Source organism: Palaemon carinicauda, chromosome 18, assembly GCF_036898095.1.
Source record: "Palaemon carinicauda isolate YSFRI2023 chromosome 18, ASM3689809v2, whole genome shotgun sequence".
Lineage (NCBI taxonomy): Eukaryota > Metazoa > Arthropoda > Malacostraca > Decapoda > Palaemonidae > Palaemon > Palaemon carinicauda.
Genome location: NC_090742.1, coordinates 16,073,382 through 16,093,070, shown reverse-complemented (window position 1 = coordinate 16,093,070; position 19,689 = coordinate 16,073,382). Strand labels below are relative to the sequence as shown.

Below are 19,689 nucleotides of genomic sequence, written 5' to 3'. Positions count from 1 at the left end.
TGTATAAGGTATTGTATAAGAATGAGATAGAGGACTGCGTTAGTGGTCCTTTGTTTGTGTGAGAAGGTTTATGAAAGTGCTACGATTTTGAAATTAAGATGATAATCAATTATTATTATTATTATTATTATTATTATTATTATTATTATTATTACAAGCTACGTTACAACCCTTGTTGGAAAAGCAAGATGAGATAAGCCCAAGGGCTCCAACAGGAAAGAAGTTATTATTATTATTATTATTATTGTTGTTGTTGTTGTTGTTGTTGTTGTTGTTGTTAGCCAAGCTACAATCCTAGTTGGAAAAGCAAGATGCTTTAAGCCCAAGGGCGCCAACAGGGAAAAAGAAGCCCAGTGAGGAAAGGAAATAAGGAAATAAATAAACGAAAAAAATTAACAATAAAATATTTTAAAAACAATAACATCAAAACAGATATGTCATATATAAATTATAAAAAGAATGTCAGCCTGTTCAACATAAAAACATTTGCTGCAAGTTTGAACTTTTGAAGTTCTACTGATTCAACTACCCGATTTGGAAGATCATTCCACAACTTGGTCACAGCTGAAATAAAACTTCTAGAATACTGTGCAGTATTGAGCCTCATGATGCAGAAGGCCTGACTATCAGAATTATCTGCATCCCTAGTATTACACATAGGATGGAACTTTCCAGGAAGATCTGAATGTAAAGGATGGTCAGAGTTATGAAAAGTCTTATGCAACATACTTAATGAACTAATTGAACGACTTTGCCAAAGATTAATATCTAGATCAGGAATAAAAAAATTTAAAAGACCGTAAGTTCCTGTCCAACAAATTAAGATGAGAATCAGTGGCTGAAGACCAGACAGGAGAACAATACTCGAAACAAAGTAAAATGGATGAATTAAAACACTTCTTCAGAATAGATTGATCACCGAAAATCTTAGACTTTCTCAATAAGCCAATTTTTTGTGCAATTGAAGAAGACAAAGACGTAATGTGTTTCTCAGAAGTGACTTTTCTGTCAAGAATCACACCTAAAATTTTAAGAGTCATACAAAGTTAAAGAAACATTATCAGTGCTGAGATCCGGATGTTGAGGAGCCACTATCCCTGACCTACTTACAATCATACGTCGAGTTCTGTTAGGATTCAACTTCATACCCCATAATTTGCACCATGCACTAATTTTAGCAAGATCTCTATTAAGGGATTCAGCAACCCCATATCTATATTCAGGGGATGGAATTGATGCAAAGAGAGTAGCATCATCTGCATATGCAACAAGCTTGTTTTCTAGGCCAAACCACATGTCATGTGTATATATTGGTGTGCTACTGTCTTAAGCACACATTTGAGTATGAGTTGTTTTCAGATGTAATTAAATGGTTTACTGAATACATCTTAATGGTTTTTAAGTTTTATTTTGAACAAACAACAGAGTTAAACATCTCCATCACTGGAGGAAGCTGTGTTGGTCCACATGACCAATTCTGGTGAAGTTTAGATATGAACTGAATAAATTACCGATATCACAAATATCGTATGCTTGCTTTAATTTAGCCAAGTGACGGAATCGGAAGACACCTGCATCCGGTGACGTCACAAACTTTCACACGAGGAGACAATGTGTTGACGTTAAGAAAGAATGTCAATCTGCGAGGTTAGCATTATACATCCTGCTTATAATTTGAATGACTACAGCAAATCTCACGGTTAGCTCTTCCAACCAACATGACATATTACGTCATTTGTTTTAAACATGTAATATTAACTATTCTAATCATTACATTAGCTCGGCCAGCTATCTCAATTTTTTTTTACAAAAATTTAACAACAAGCCGAAACATGGTTATTAGGTGTGACTGGACATACGTATCATTCTTTGTTTAACATTAGCTATAACCAACTGAGGACGAATGTCCAAATAGGCACATCAAAAAACAATAACAATAATGCATACAAAAAAGATATTACCAAAGCAAAAAGAAAAATGCATGATAAAACCAAGATCATATATATGGTACATTGCTAGCAAATGATTACATGGTACCAAAAAACAAAATAAATTCTGACTTACAAATGATTCGGTAACTTGATAAAAGAATAATTGTTACCTTTGTCAGAAACAAGATACTCAATTTTTAGTGCACAAACACGAATTCCTGGTACGTACACGTACCACGGTTTCGTACATATATATATATATTTATATATAGGGCTGATACATTTTATTAGATGCCCATAGATTCTGTTATATATCTTATTATATTTTTTTTTTTTTTTCTCTTTTCTTTTTTAACATTCCGGCTTATATATTTTTATTAGATGCCGAGAGAAAAAAAAATGATTTATATCCTTTTTTATTTTATTTATTTTTTAAATGTTATTTTAAATGTATTTTTAACAATGCAAATGTAGAGAATTTCTTTAATTACATATTACTAGCGTACTAATCAGCTTTTCATACAAACATCTTCCTGACAAATTACTCCCTTAGCGAATGAGGTGGCCACTCATACAGCTTTGAACTGGATCAGGTAGGGGGTATTGTCAGGGCTATACAACTCGTTCCTTTGTAGCTGCTTGCTGTGCCGTAACCTACGCCAAACAAGGATGTTCACGGCGATAAAAATTATCACCGTTACACACAAACTAGCCAGTATTATGGGGTGAAGAATCTCTTTATAAGTCGGTGACAGGTGGTCCTTTTCGGTAAGTTTCATCAACCGCTTTGCCACACTTCCGTTGTAGGGGAGAGGAAGTGGGCATTGTAGAGGTCCACGTGAAGTTCGCGAAGTAAGCTCGTTCTCTGATGATTGTCCGTAGGCCAGTCACCATGGAATTCGGGGAAGTCCCGATACAGCCATCTGCTGCGACGAAGATGTGGTTGAAGGATGTGGATCCGTCAGGGCATGATACATTGAAGCCGTCCTTGTCGTATCGTATCCACGAGCCATTATTTAGTCTGCAATTGAATTCTTTATTGTCAAAGGGATAAAGCTTATCCAGACAATTTTCACTTGTATGGGAGAGAGCACCGTCTAGCACTATACCTAACTCGCATGAATCCATTAAGTTTTTACGGAATTCAAATGAGTCAGCTGTACATATTTTTCTATCCATTGCGTCTGAACAGTGAGTTAATTGATTTAAGTCTTTAATGACCGTATATGTTTCCTTGTCTGGGGAAATCAATACGTGTCCTGTCAAACTGGATATTACTGGATTTGAGTGATTCGTCATGAAAGTCGGAAATGGTGATATTCTGTAAGATTGCCAGGCATCAGAAGAATCAAAGGGAATTGTAATCCTAATCTTGTTATTATCTACGTTTACTGTAATTAGGCTGTAATAAAATTCTAACCTATGTTCGTCTAACAAAGGAACATAGCCTAGTTTATCCCTTCCGTTCTCCAGAACTAATTTTAAGTAACGTATAGGCAACAAATGGGGCGACAATACACCTTTAGTTGCTAACGTGATAGCTTCTACATAATCCTTGGATTTCTCAATGAAATGTGCAATTCTGTTATGTATGTGATCTATCTTTGAATCATAATACGTTAATGTTGCCAACAAATCCTGTACTTCCATAATTTGAACGATATTATCTGAATGTTCATTTAACAAATCCATAATTTTATTGATTGAAGCTAACTGATCCCTTAGTTCTGACATAATCAATTCATCTTTATGAGTCAAGAACTCAATTTTCTTATTTTGATTACTAATTTTAAGACGATTGGAAAGTCCTAAACCTAAACTTGCAACAGACCCAAAGATGCTTAATGCAGCATAAATGAACGGATTCCGTCTTTCTTTATGTTCGTGTCCTACAGTCCACATCAAAAGGTCATAAGCCAAAGATCCTGTCTCGCCAGTCTTATTTTTCAAGTCATCAGATAGCATCTCTGCAACTTTTAATGTTGATCCAAGTAAACTCTTAGTAGTCAAATGAAAATGTCTCCTATGCAACTCATCCAATGATGCAGAAAACCTTGAAATGGCGGTTCTTAAGCTAGTGACATCATTCTCTTGAAGAAAAATTGCTTGCATATGCACTTCGACAATTACGTTGGTTGATGTAATAAAAATGTCTTCTTGTCTTTCAACTATATTGCCATATTTAAAATATATATTCTTAGTCTTAGAACTCATCCCATACGAGAAAAATGTCTGAGCGAACAATATCACTCCCAACAACAAAAAATTCATCTTGGAAACCTGTAACGAGAAAAAATATATGTAATTACTCCTGTATTAAAAAGAAAACTTTTAGTCACACAAAATAAAATTTTTCCTCACTTCTTTTCCTCTCTTTTCTTTTTAATTTCTTATGTGAGACAATGGTACTATTCTCTCATCCGTGGGTTGGGCTACGTTTTGAATTCTAAACCTATTGGCCGTTAGTGTTTCCAAAATGTTAAATGGGCCTTCAAACTTAGGTGTTAGTTTATAGTTGAGCCCTTTTCTGACATTGATTTGAATATAGATGTTATCACCCACGGTATATGTTTTAGTTGGTTTCGCTATTTTATCATGATTCCTTTTCATTATGATTTGTGATTCTTCTAAATTCTTTCGAAGGATATCATATCGACTTATACTTGAATTTATACATTCTTTTAAAGGATTTGATAGATTAGTTGTAGGCGTTAATACATGGAAAGGTGTTCTAACTGGGGTACCATACAATGCTTCATGCGGTGACATTTTAATTGATATATGATATGAATGATTCAGAGTACTCAGTGCCGCCGGTATTGCAATATCCCAGTTGGGGTCTGATCCCCCTAGTGTTACCCTCAATATATTTAATATCTTCCTATTTGCTCTTTCCACTAGCCCATTCGACTCTGGGTGATATATCATGGTATTAATCTTCTTTATGTTGAGGAATTCACACAATGAGGTAAGAAAGTGATTATTAAATTCACCACCCGAGTCTGAGATTATCATGTGTGGAATTCCATGTTTACAAATGTAACACTCGTAAAACTTCCTAGCGCATTCAATCGCAGTTTTAGTTTTAAGCGCTATTAGTTCTGTATATCGAGTTAAAGCATCTATAATTACTAAGAGGTGCTTATTTCCTCTGTCTGACTCGTAAAATCCTGTTAACAAATCTAAATGTATTCTTTCAAAGGGTTGATTGGGAACAGGATAAGCTCCTAGGCTGACAGGTGTTTTCGTATGCCCTTTGTTTTCCTGACATGTGCGACAATTAGCTATGTGTCTTTTTATATCTGTAAGCATTGTATGCCAATAAAACAATGATTTGGCTTTCTCCGACATTAATGAGAACCCAGGGTGTCCATGTAATGGATTTGAATGCAACCAATTCAGGACAGTGGAAATAAGTGAGATTGGTACTACTACCTGGTCGTTAGTTACATGTGGTGTATTGCGGGTTTTCCTTGTCACAGTCCTACACAGAATATTATCTTTGATTACATAATTCTGCTGCTTATACTTTATATATTCCTTTTCTTTATGATTGCCTTTCAAAGCATTTATAATTGTTTCTATTTTCTGATCTTTTCTTTGCTCAGTCTGTAACAATTCAGCACTCCAGCCTAAATCTTCTTGTTCAGATATTGTTTTTACAATAGGCATGGATGTTGATATATCTATTAATTCAGCTAAAGACTCCGTACAAGATGACACGGGGTTGCGTGATAATGCATCCGCAATGATATTTGCTTTCCCAGGTAAATACCCGATTCTTGCGCCAAAATCTTGAATGATTAAATGCCACCGAGTTCGTTTAGGGCTGTGATTGAAGCCTTTAAAGAACTCTGTTAGTGGTTTATGGTCAGTAAGAACCTTAACGGGATAACCGTAAATTATGAACTTAAAATGCACTAGCGAATTAACAATAGCTAGTCCTTCCTTGTCTATTACTGCATACTTACTTTCGGAAGTTCTCAATTTTCGAGAATAGAAAGCTATCGGGAAAAACTGTTTATCATATTGCTGAAGCAATACCCCTCCTACTCCTAAGTCTGAGGCGTCTGTTGCAATGAAGAATTCCTTACCGAAGTCAGGAAATTTTAAGATAGGAGAACTACACAGTTCATCTTTCAAAGTATTAAACGCCTGTTGATGTTGCTCAGACCATATGAAATCTACGCCCTTCTTCGTAAGATCAGTTAAAGGAGCGGCTATTATTGAATAGTTGCGTATAAAACGCCTGTAATATCCACTACAACCCAGAAATTGCTGTATTCCCTTGACATTAGTAGGTATGGGAAAATTACGTATAGCCGACACCTTATCATGGACTACTTTAAGACCTTGGCTTGACACCATGAAACCCAAATATATTAATTCTGTTTTGAAAAATTCACACTTACTAATCTTTACCCTTAAGTTATGTTGTCTTAATCTCTGTAGTACTAGTTCTAACTTACGTAGATGTTCTTCTAAGGTGTTGGAAAAGATTACAAGATCATCCATATAGGCATGCAATATATCCCCTAACAAGTCTCCAAACACTATGTTAATCATTCTTGTAAATGTTATAGGAGCACAACGTAAACCAAAAGGCATCCGTAAAAATTCATAATGTCCCCTGGCTGTGCTGAAGGCTGTGTATGGGATACTATCTTCTTCTAATGATATCTGGTGAAAGCCTTTAAGTAAGTCCAAACTGGTAAAATATTTATTCTGACCTAACAAAGACAAAATATCGTCAGTACATGGCACTGGGAATCGATCAGGGATCGTTTCCTCGTTTAGACGACGAAAGTCGACGCAGATACGCCATGTTCGATCTTTTTTCGGTACAACTATTAAAGGAAAATTATAAGGGCTATTTGATTTTCTAATGACTCCTTCCTCTAACATTTTACCTACTTCATCATTTATTTCATTCTGGAATTTCATAGGGAGTCTGTACGAGGGTACATATATAATTTTCTGTTTGTCTTTTAACCTTATTTGATGCTCGATCACATCTGTTTTTCCTAAGGATCCATCCGTAGTGGAAAAGACATCTGTATATTTAGTTAAAAGTTCAAAAATTTTCTGCTGAATTTCTTCGTCTTGAATGTCCTTACTGATTTTATTTTTAATAGATCGTAAAAGGGATTCATCCGCAACTGATTGAGAGTGATTGATTTCAGCAACGGTAAGAATACGATGTTTATAAACTTCTACATCCAAGATATGTTGATTTTTGTGAATTACTAAAGTGTTATTTAAATGATTACAGACTTCGATATTACATTGCTGATGTGAGCCTACTGTATAAATAGCTTGTGTGACAGACAATCCGTTGGACTTAGTCAAAATTGTAGATTCTTGTAGATAGTTTTGAGTTCTTGAAGATCTTTATCAAGTATTACAGCTTTTATTTTGAAGTCTTGAAGATCATTCTTTGGTTTTACAGCTATTTATTTTGAAGTCTTGAAGATATTTCTCTAATTCTTAGAGTTTAATCGCTGTCTTAGAGTTTAACCGCTGCCACCATTTATTGGTGTGCTACTGTCTTAAGCACACATTTGAGTATGAGTTGTTTTCAGATGTAATTAAATGGTTTACTGAATACATCTTAATGGTTTTTAAGTTTTATTTTGAACAAACAACAGAGTTAAACATCTCCATCACTGGAGGAAGCTGTGTTGGTCCACATGACCAATTCTGGTGAAGTTTAGATATGAACTGAATAAATTACCGATATCACAAATATCGTATGCTTGCTTTAATTTAGCCAAGTGACGGAATCGGAAGACACCTGCATCCGGTGACGTCACAAACTTTCACACGAGGAGACAATGTGTTGACGTTAAGAAAGAATGTCAATCTGCGAGGTTAGCATTATACATCCTGCTTATAATTTGAATGACTACAGCAAATCTCACGGTTAGCTCTTCCAACCAACATGACATATTACGTCATTTGTTTTAAACATGTAATATTAACTATTCTAATCATTACATATATAGTATGAAAAGTAACGGGCCAAGAACACTACCCTGTGGAACACCAGGTATCACAATCCTATACTCACTATAGTGCCCATCAACAACTCTTTGAAATCTATTTCTAAGAAAATTCAATAATAATGCTAAGAAACGAACCACCCACTCCCAACTGTTTGAGTTTGAAAACAAGGGCCTCGTGATAAAAACGGTCAAAGGCAACACTAAAATCAAGGCCAATCATACGAACTTCCCGACCACAATCAAGGGATTTCTGTACAACATTGGAGATTGTAAGAAGGGCATCACATGCTCCAAGGCCTTTACGAAAACCAAATTGCAAACTAGGGATTACCTCCAGCAAACCTATTAAGACATTTTGCCAGAAGACGTTCAAAACCTTTAGATAATATGGGAGTTATGGAAATTGAGCTGTAATCAGTTGGACTTGAGCTACCAGAAACACATTTACATAGTGGAGTAACATTATCAATTCTCCAACATGTGCTAAAAGCTCCTCTTCTTGCTAAATTTCGCATAATAGCCTAGTGAGGAAAGGTACTCAAGGAAATGAATAAACTAAAAGAAAAGCATTAAACAGTCAAAATAAATTGTTTTAAAAACGGTAACATTATATTAAATCGATCATATATAAACTATAAAAACTTCAAAAAAAAAAAATTAAGGTAGAATAGTGTGCCCGAGTGTACCCACAAGCAAGAGAACTCTAACCCAAGAGCAAATTAAGTTCAGGAGAGAAATATGGTAAAATATGAAATACACGAAAGTTAAAGTAGACACCCTTTTCCACTGGGAACAGATGCATCAAAACTGAAGACGTAGTATTTCATCGCTAGTGCTAAAAATAGGAATTGGCTAAAGCAAAACTAAGACCCACATATTTATTAGAACTGATTAGAAGATCGGGACCCCTTGGCTGATCACGTTAATTTGGAAGATAAAAGAAATAAACCAAAAAAGATAGAGATTTTCTCTTTCTAAAATGTAGCCACTTTGATATTTTATATATATATATATATATATATATATATATATATATATATATATATATATATATATATGTATGTATATATATATATATATATATATATATATATATATATATATATATATATATATATATATATATATAGATAGATAGATAGATAGATAGATAGATAAAATTGTACACATATATACAAGTAAACACACGAGCTTATATATATATATATATATATATATATATATAGATAGATAGATAGATAGATAGATAGATAAAATTATACACATATATACAAGTAAACACTTGCGCTTACATATATATATATATATATATATATATATATATATATATATAGATAGATAGATAGAATTATACACATATACAAGTAAACACACGCGCTTATATATATATATATATATGTATATATATATATATATATATATATATATATATATATATATATATATATATATATATATATATATATACGTATTTCTGTTTGAATATGTTTATATATACATATGTATGTATCTATATATGTGTATGTTTATATAATATATATAAATATATATATACATATATGTATATATATATAATACAGTATATATATATATATATATATATATATATATATATATATATATACATACAGTATATTGTAAAAAAATGCAAAGTGTAAACCTAAATCTTCCGTGTAAACCTTACACGGTACAACAGAGAACAGGAGGAAATGCAAAATTGAAACTCGACTTTGCATTTGACCCCAGATGAGACGAGGCACTCACGGTAGGCATTTGTATGCGCCGACAGGTTTAGGTAATTGCTCGACCAACATTCGTCTTCCTCTGCGTTCGCGAAGTGACACTTAAATTTTCATTAACGTGTCTGTTGGCATTCTTTTGTTTTTGCTTTTTTGTTTCTTGTTGTTGTTTTAGGATAGCGAGCGAATAAAAAGTTTTAGTATTTTTTATTTTTATTTTTGCAACTTTTTTTTTCTTTTTATTGTCAAAGAAATTTGGATTTCGAATGAGTTTTAGGTCCTGTTCTGGATGTTACAGGAAAAATCTGATGAGTTATGTGATTGATTAGTAACTAACGCACGCACACACAAACATATATATATATATATATATATATATATATATATATATATATATATATATATATATATATATATATATACTGTATATATATATATATATATATACTGTATATATATATATATATATATATATATATATATATATATATATATATATATGTATATCACCATAATATTCTTCTACGTCTCAAGAGGATTCATTGGCTGGATACATCAAAGGATGCTTTTGAGGTATTTCTTACAAAGACCTTGAAAATAAGATTATATAGATATATATATATATATATATATATATATATATATATATATATATATATACATGTATATATATATATATATACATGTATATATATATATATATATATATATATATATATATATATATATACATGTATATATATACATATATATACATATATATATATATATATATACATGTGTATATATATATACATGTGTATATATATATATATATATATATATATATATATATATATATATATATATATTACACTAATGTACGCGACTCGTCAAAAATGATAGCTAAATATTTATATGTGCACGCACATACACCCCATCTCACTAGTGTATGACTACTTTCTCTTCCCCTACCCGAAGGATGGGGAGAGCTGAGTGTGACCGTATATATATATATATATATATATATATATATATATATATAATTTATATATATTTATTATATATATGTATATAATATTTATGTATACAAGTATATATATGTGTATATATATATATATATATATATATTATTGGATATGTATATGTGTATATATATCATATATATATATATATATATATATATATATATATATATATATATATATGTATATATATATATACTGTATATATAAACTTTTTCGTATTTTTTAAAATTCAAACTAGCAAATGCCAGGCATTTTTTAATAACCTATCGCTATCGCGTTTTCCTACTTGTTTATTATATATACGACCGTGTTTCTTAGTGTAAAATTATATCAAGTAAAGTAGATTTTCGTATGGCTAAGAACCTCGCTTCTGAAGCTCCCCTTGGAAACCAAAAATAACCTAAATTCAGTCGCCCCGTGAGTCACTGCTGTTGTGAATGAATATTCCACACGTATTTATTTATAGCATAAAAGGAGACTAGTGGAATGAGGGAAATGGATAGAGCAGGTAAAAGCAGGAAACTTAAAAATCGACTTGATACTAATGCACGGACATAGAATTTTGTAATCATTATTATTGTTATTTTGGAGACGATAACTTATTGCTCCATGAAATATGGATTAATTAAATGTTTTACTAAATACTAAATGTAATTTTTTATCGTTTTTATTATGAATATTTTCTTCTTTTAAAGTGGAAAGAGTAGCCTGATTCTCCCCCGCCAGAGAAAAACAAGAAAAATTAAAGGTAGTCATTGGGCTGAACTTCGACCACGTAATTCAACCTATAATCAATACCTTCTTGGAGAAGTAGAAATGTTTAGTAGGTGATATTTCTCCGCAAACAATAAAAGAAACTGTTGAATGAAGTATGATTGACCGAAATTAACTTGACCTTTTGTATATTTCAAATGTCCTTGGGAGTATTCGGACGAAACAAACGATTACTGAACCCGAAGTTCAAAAACTGTAAAGGTCCCCTATAAGGTCTTGTATCTATTAGTGAAATAGCCAGTCTAGAGACAAGTAAAGTAGTTGAGGTGACGGTCAAATTCCCCCCTCCCCCCTCCGAGTCTGCATATCAATGAAGAGAATAAAACATCAGTTTTTTTCTGTGCCAGTGAGCACTTCTTTTGTTTCTTGTTTTCGTAAAAAAAACAAAATACTTCTTTAGGACTCATTCTGTGGTGTATCTACCTAATGCAGAAATTAGGTGCTTTACTCGGTGGATTTGTAAGTGTTCAATGGCTCAAAGCATTGAATTAAATCTTGTAATTTTTCCCATAGAAGGAAGATGAATTCAAATTCCATTAATGACAAGCATTTACGATTACCACTATTAAAAAAAAAAAATGGCAGCGTTATTACTACCAATAGAATTGATTTAGGGCTACACGTGTACGATGTAAATGTACAGAAATTTTATTTACCTTTGTATAATGAAGAAAAGAGTTTTTGACGCTCATCTGTATCTCACTGAAGTATGAATTTTGTCACTACTGCGAGAATGAAGTAGTGAAACAAAATCATTATAAAAACAAAGTTTTCTACAGATTCGGCGTCTATGATGCATTGGTTCTATCAAATTAAACTTTGTTGTTATCACTACCTGCTTCTACTACTACTACTACTACTACTACTACTACTACTACTACTACTACTACTACTACTACTACTACTACTACTACTACTACTACTACTACTGAAGCTGTTGGACGCAGAATGGCCTCAAAGGCCCCAGTGCCGGTTATGCAACCCAAATCCGTAAAGCCAGAGCAATCCAAGTGAAGCTGCAACCCTGGTTGAAAATTCAGAATGCTTCAAGTCCTATGAGGCAAATACGGGAAGCACTTCAGTACGGAAAAACAAAGAGATGTAAAGTATAAACTAAAAACATGAAATTATATTGGTGTGATATGAACATAATTACACAGTGAAGAACAGTCGTCATCATATTGAGAGTAGTAAATATCAAACATGGAGACAGAAAAGGATTTGGAAAGGCAACCACTGAATAAATACCAGTAGTTGTTCTTTCTAATTAATAAGCCTGCTTCACCAAGAAAGTAAAACTTGAAAAGTGTGCTTGAGTGTAATTTCAAGCAAGAGAATTTTACCCAAGACGATGGAAACTTCAATCGAGAGATCTTTACCCAAGACCGTGTGATGCCAGGGTGGAGATATGGTAGTATCCAAGACTAGAGAAAAAAATTTTGATATAAAAAATCCTCTCCAGAGTTGCTTACCATGGCTAAGGAGTCTCTTCTCTCTTTACTTACTTCCTTTGAGTTTGCTGTAAGACAGATGTATTGTACCATGATTGACAAGAGTAATAGTCATTTCAAATGGAAATAGCCAAAAAGTTATGGCTGAAGCCTGAAATAATTATATAAAAATAAAACGAAACTTTGACTTCAAAAAATTGTGACAGGGTTTGTGTATCGCCATGATCAACAAAGCTGTTCTAATTAGGGCCACCACATACTAGGTTGGTTTGCTTTGAGCGATCAGACTGAAGTCTCCGACCATCACCAATCCACAGTGGACAGCGTGGGAATGGAAACTGGCCAAACCCCAGACATGTCCACTGCAGAACAAAGGCTTCTGACATGTCCTTCCACATGCGTTTCTTTATGGTCTTTCAATGCCAGTCCACACCCGCAAACTTCCTTAGTTCGTCAGTCCATCGTCTTCTCTTCCTTACCCCGCTTCTTTTGCAATCTCTAAGGCCCCATCCTGTTATTCTTAATATCTATCTATAGTTTGTCATTCTCATTATATGGTCTGCCTCCCCCCCCCTCTCTCTCTCTCTCTCTCTCTCTCTCTCTCTCTCTCTCTCTCTCTCTCTCTCTCTCTCTCTCTCTCTGTATGTATATATATATATATATGTATATATATATATATATATATATATATATATATATATATATATATATATATATATATATATATATTGTGTGCGTATGTTGTTATAGTGTATATATCATGTGTGTACTTTAATTTTTTACTGTTGTTCAGTGCTATAGGGTTTTGTTTTTGTTTAGGTAAAGGTTTCTTTGTGCATCAAACAAACTCTTAAGAGATATTTCATTTCAATCAGCCAAGAGCTTTGTCAGTGTCATAGTTTCTAACACTGATTAAGATTGTTTATGCGTATTAGTTATATCAGTGCACTGTAGACTTTAAGCGAAGGGTATTTGCAGACACTCCTATGACCTTTGCTGCAGCCACTTTTTAGCCTTCTACTTAACCCCTGTTCCCATACCTTTCTCCCGACTCGTTGACCAGCCTCTTGACGCACTTATTTCATAATTTGACTGCAATGTTTTCTCCTATTTTCATTCCTGCGGAGGGCCATGTGGCCTTCTATTAATCAAATTCAATATAGTTGATATGGGACTATTTTTTTTCCGCGATTTGGTGTAGGGCTCTATAAACCGAATTCAAAGATATATATAAAAGAATAATTATAGAATTTATGGTAAAATCTAATTGATATTTATTTTACTTTGCACAAAAAATTATTTATAGTATTATTGATCGTTAATCTTGTACATACAAATAACTTTAAATGTATATTACAAAACAAAACAAAACAAAAAATAAATGTATATTGCAAAACAAAGCAAAACATATCTAGAATTTGTGGTAAAAATTTAATTTATATTTATTTATTTTATACAAAGAATTATTTATAGTACTGATCGTTATTTTATACAAAGAATTATTTATAGAACTGATCGTTAATCTTGTAGAATCTACAGTTGAATAACCTGCTGATGCTTATGAAATATGAATTTAGGATTTTTCATAAGTTACACACAATCGATTTTCTTTGACCAAGGTGTAATTAAATTCGTAATAACAGACTCGGACGTCAGTGGATTAAGCTTTTCCTCAGAGGCTACAGAAAAAGCATTCCGTAGGTTTGTGCTTACCCTCGAACACTCTCTCTGAGCTCATGTTTAGTGGGGAGCCAAAAAGAGACAAAAATATAACTCAATATTAATTACGGATTATTATTATTATTATTATTATTATTATTATTGTTGTTTTTGTTGTCATTATTATTATTATTGTTTTTATTATTAACTAAGCTACAACCCTCGTTGGAAAAGCAGGATGTTATTGGAAAAGCAGGATGTTATAAGCCCATGGTTCTCCAACAGGGAAAAATAGCCCAGTGAGGAAAGGAAATAGGGAAATAAATAAACTATATGAAAAGTAAGGAACAATTTTAAAATGAAATATCTTTTATATAAACTATAAAAAGAGACTTATGTTGGCCTTTTCAACATAAAAACATTTGTTGCAATTTTGAACTTTAAGAATTCTACCAATTAGAGTGAATTAGATTTATGAATTTGGGCTATATAGCCCGGCGCTGCGGTTCGTGAGGCCATTCAGCGCATATGTGCATCTGAGGGAACACACTGCAATGAGATTGAAAGGTAAAAAGGAAAAAAGCAAAGTGAAAACAGAGTAAAAGTAGGAAAAAGGAAAAAAAAAACAAAGTGAAAACAGAGTAAAAGTAGGATATAAAAGCAAGTGCAGTTAAGAGCATCCTATCTTGAGTTGAATTATTGATGCGGGGAAGCAATTATCCGAATGTTCCAAGAACATGTCGCTAATTTATGCTAACTTTGCTGATCTTTGCAGGTGGTACAGGAATACGAGAGAGCCGTTATCTTCAGGCTTGGTAGACTCTTACAGGGAGGATCTAAAGGACCAGGTGAGCTCCTAAATAAACATCATATTCCTAATACCATTTTTAATATATTATTATTCTTTTATTTATTCATTTATTTTTTTTTTTGGCAATAGACGATTCTAGTGTGAAGCATTTAAGGTTTCCAGTCTATTCAATTTTTTTCTGTATTTTTTTTTCTCTATAGTCAAAATTGCCAGCACTTAAGAATATATATTAACAGTTCTACATATTTTGTTTTCATTTTGAATCACTAATATTTATTCAGATCGAGGAGGTTTATTTTTCCAAGTTTCGTTTCTGTTTATTCAAATCTGAACTATTCATTTCCTTATTTCTCTTACCTGGGCTTTTGAATGTGGTCCAATGAGAAGTACCTCCGTTTAACGAGCCATTCTTCTTCCAGAGAGTCCCTGAAGCGAAGCAGAGGAGAGACGTCAGGTTCAATTGTCTTTGTAGATAAGATTTGATTGTCATTTTTTTTTTTCATATTTTCATCACCTTCTTTTCTTACCTACAGGCATCTTCTTCATATTACCATGCATTGAGTCGTACTCAAAGGTCGACTTGAGGACCAGTGTATTTGATGTTCCTCCCCAAGAGGCAAGTTGTTTTGAGAATGAAAAAAAAATATATATTTATATCTATTATAATCCCTCCGCTCACCGATACCATGTCCAACTCGTTCTTTTCCTCTCTCAATCGTGTGATTCACTTTGTTTTCATTTATAGCATTCGTTTCTTCATATATAACTTCGATTTCAACAGAGTTCTACACACCTTTATGCTCTCTCTCTCTCTCTCTCTCTCTCTCTCTCTCTCTCTCTCTCTCTCTCTCTCTCTCTCTCTCTCTCTCTCTCTCTCCTTTTGTTCTCCCACCATCTCCGTTCTCAGCTTTGTCACAATCAACCACAAGCTCGGTCTGAACAGTAGTCTTGTTGGAATATGCAAATGATCTCTCACTGCCAAATGGGGATTAAAAATCAGATTGAAAAGTTATTTATTATTCACCGTCTGGGAAACTGTGTTCTCCTTGGAATGGATTTCTGCTGTATAATTTACATCTCTCAGTTTATATGTAGAATTGAATCTGTACAAGAAACTTTTTTTCTTCAAATGATAAGTATAAACTTGCATTGTTTAACCGGTTTTCCCGGGATTTGAACACAAGGAATGCACATCAAGGGGAACACATCTTTCTTTTTTTCATTTTTTGCAGCGCATGTGTAGTTAATATGATTGTATATATAAATAAAACTGTGTATGTACATACATACATACTTACATGTTTGCATATATTCCTACATGCACGATTATGTATATAAATACATATGTTTTTTTTTTTTCATATTCAAATAAGCCATATATTTTATTATATTAATGTCTGGGTTCTCTTTACCGACCTCGGTTCCCGGCCGGTCAGATGCTATTGTCTTTGAGTGGTTTCGCTTTGGAACTCTGATCCCGAGGTAGGTAAGAGAATCCAGACATTAATGTATTAAATTATAGGGCTTATTTGAATATGAAAAACACGTCTAAATCTGCATAATTTATCATATATATAATATATATATATATATATATATATATATATATATATATATATATATATATGCTTATATACATACATGTGTATATATGCATGTATGCATCCATGTACGTATGAGTATACTTTGTGGTCGCTTTTTTCCTCGGTGCATGATCATGGCACACTGTAGGTACGTCGAGCAGAATGTTCTCCCTCCTCTTTGGGCGCCCTGGGTCGCCGCCCCCCTCTAGTAACGGCCTATTCTCTTTCACTGCAGGCACAGCTATGATTTTCCCCCTTGTTAGAATGATGTTACTCTCTCTTTGTACGTGTGCGCGCGCACGTATGTATGTGTGTGTACGTTATCGCCCGATACATGCCGAGTGCATATTTGTGCTGAGAGATTAGTAGAGTCAAACTAGATTTACTTTTAATGCCAAATATTTTTCAGAAAGTCTTGTCACCTAATTTTATATTTCTTTTTATCTTCTTGCCTCCTCCTCCCCTCTTATCGTCCTCTTCCTATTCCCAACTGTGTTTTGATTCCAAGTCTGGTCGGCTGGAACGAAGTTTGCTATTACTAATCATGATTCCATCTCTCGGGCCAACTTTCATCAGTAACAAACTGTTTAACGTATGCTTCAAATTCCACACAGAATATTCAATGGCCATTGTTATACTGTAGTGTATTGCATCGAACGTCAAATCTCCGTGACCCCACGCTTATATCGGCGTTCCTTTTCAAAATTAGCTTAATCCTGTCAATGCTTTGATAACAGGTCGAAGGCATCCCCATGAACGGTACTCGAGGAATTGTTAAAATAAAATTAAAATTAAATTCTCTCTCCTTGTGACAACGGGATACCTGTATTTATTAAATTCCTTCTCTTTCCTCCCCAAATTCCTTTTTTTTTTTTAAATATTTTTTTTTATATATTGCTGGAGCAATTATCCTTTTAATCCATTTTTTATTTTATTTTAGCTAGATTGCTGCTGCTTGCGAGTTTCTGCTTCTTTTGCTTTTATTTTAGATTGTCAGAAAAAACAGGAAAAGGTTGATCAGATCTAATGGTATTTGACTTTTTATTACTATGTTCATCAGCCTACAAAAAGGTCTATTTCAGCTTTCATATAATAAGAACCCGTGATTTTTTTGTGGCTTTATTATTAATTTGCATATTTCATGCATTTGTATTTCTTGATAGATATTGAATGGTAATAATCACCCTCCTCCTAGTTTTTTTTTTTTTTTTTTTTTTTTTTTTTTTGCCAATGAAGTTAATTTTGTAAGCCTGAATTTCCTTTCTATTTATGATCTGTGTCTGTTCTGTTTTACATTTAAATAATGCAGCCTTCCTTCGGCAAATCTCCTGCCAACCAGGGTATCAAATCTTCAATTCCTTAATCATTGACAAAGCAATTAACAACTTGAACAATCGCAACCGTATCAACTAACCCCCCCCCCCCCTTTGCCGGACAGATGGAATTTCTCACTCTTTTCTTAACCGGGTTTTTTATTTTATTTTTGAGTCTACGAATCCCTTAGTTACTGAACGAAGCAATGTATGACCTCACCTCTACTCTCCCAAATTCTATATATCACTCACACCCTTCCCTCACTATTTCGTCTTGTGTCCTGCTCTGCTGCCCCCCCCCCCTCCCTTTTTTTTAACCCCCTCCCCCCAATCTCCCTCGTACCTCACGGCATCCAATCGCATTTTGCAGGCATCTTTTTCACGCTTCCTTGTATAGAGACGTCCCGAAAAGTCGATCTGCGGACTGTCACGTTTGATGTCCCTCCACAAGAGGTGGGTAGATCCCTCCTATCTCCCCCCCCACCCCCACCCCTTTCCCTTTCCCACATGACATGGTATGTTATAACCCCCCCCCCCCCCTTGACCTCAGCCCTCATAATCTCATCCTTGTTCATTCTGTTTTCAGTAGGTTGTGTTTTATTATAAAATCAACCCACCCACCCGCCCTCCCTACCTTAAAGCCAAACTGAAAGGTGTTATACTCGCAATGCGATATCATTCGTTCTTCGAGTTGTTAATAATATAAATGAATTACAGGTAGCAAAGATTATACAATAATTAAGAATTAATTTACGTATTCATATAAATAATTGAATTGTTAGAAGAGCGTTTTATAGATTCGTTGAATATATACATACACACACATTATATATATATATATATATATATATATATATATATATATATATATATATATATATATATTATATATATATATATATATATATATATATATTTATATATATATATATATATATATATATATATTTATATATATATATATATATATATATATATATATATATATATATATATATATATGTCTTCACCCCGAAAATGTAATTCAACTTGAATATGTATTTATGAAAACAACTAGCATGACTCACTTGCTAACTCAGATAAATTTGCTTCCGTTTACTGAAAATTTCTTCTATCAATCTAGTTTTCAATAGACTTAACTCGCTTATAACTGTTTTAATAATGTTGCTTGGCCAGATTATGTACCCCAGTAAATAAAAGAAATTCTACTTATATTTTGAAACCTGGTTAATTTCTAAATAACAGTCTTGCAGAAGCTCAAATAAATAAGTAGTAATACTAAAAGTAAAGAAGGAAAAGCCAAATCAATTAAACCATTACGAAAAAGTGACTAAATCTTTATTAAAAGATATCGGTGGAGGAAGAAATATTCTTAACCTTTTACTCAGAGATTTTAATCTATGTAATTACTTTGTG

At 33.1% G+C, this 19,689-nt stretch overlaps 1 protein-coding gene across 6 annotated transcripts in view; it reads left to right on the top strand.

Annotated features, from left to right (window-relative positions):
* Nucleotides 1-19,689, top strand: part of LOC137657633 (band 7 protein AGAP004871-like) — a 980,999-nt gene that overhangs the window by 895,802 nt on the left and 65,508 nt on the right. For all 6 annotated transcript variants that reach the window (XM_068392022.1, XM_068392020.1, XM_068392021.1 and 3 more), the window contains 2 exons: nucleotides 15,342-15,414; nucleotides 15,911-15,993. In XM_068392022.1, the coding sequence (XP_068248123.1) occupies nucleotides 15,342-15,414; nucleotides 15,911-15,993 (156 nt within the window). The remainder of the gene's footprint in view (nucleotides 1-15,341; nucleotides 15,415-15,910; nucleotides 15,994-19,689) is intronic.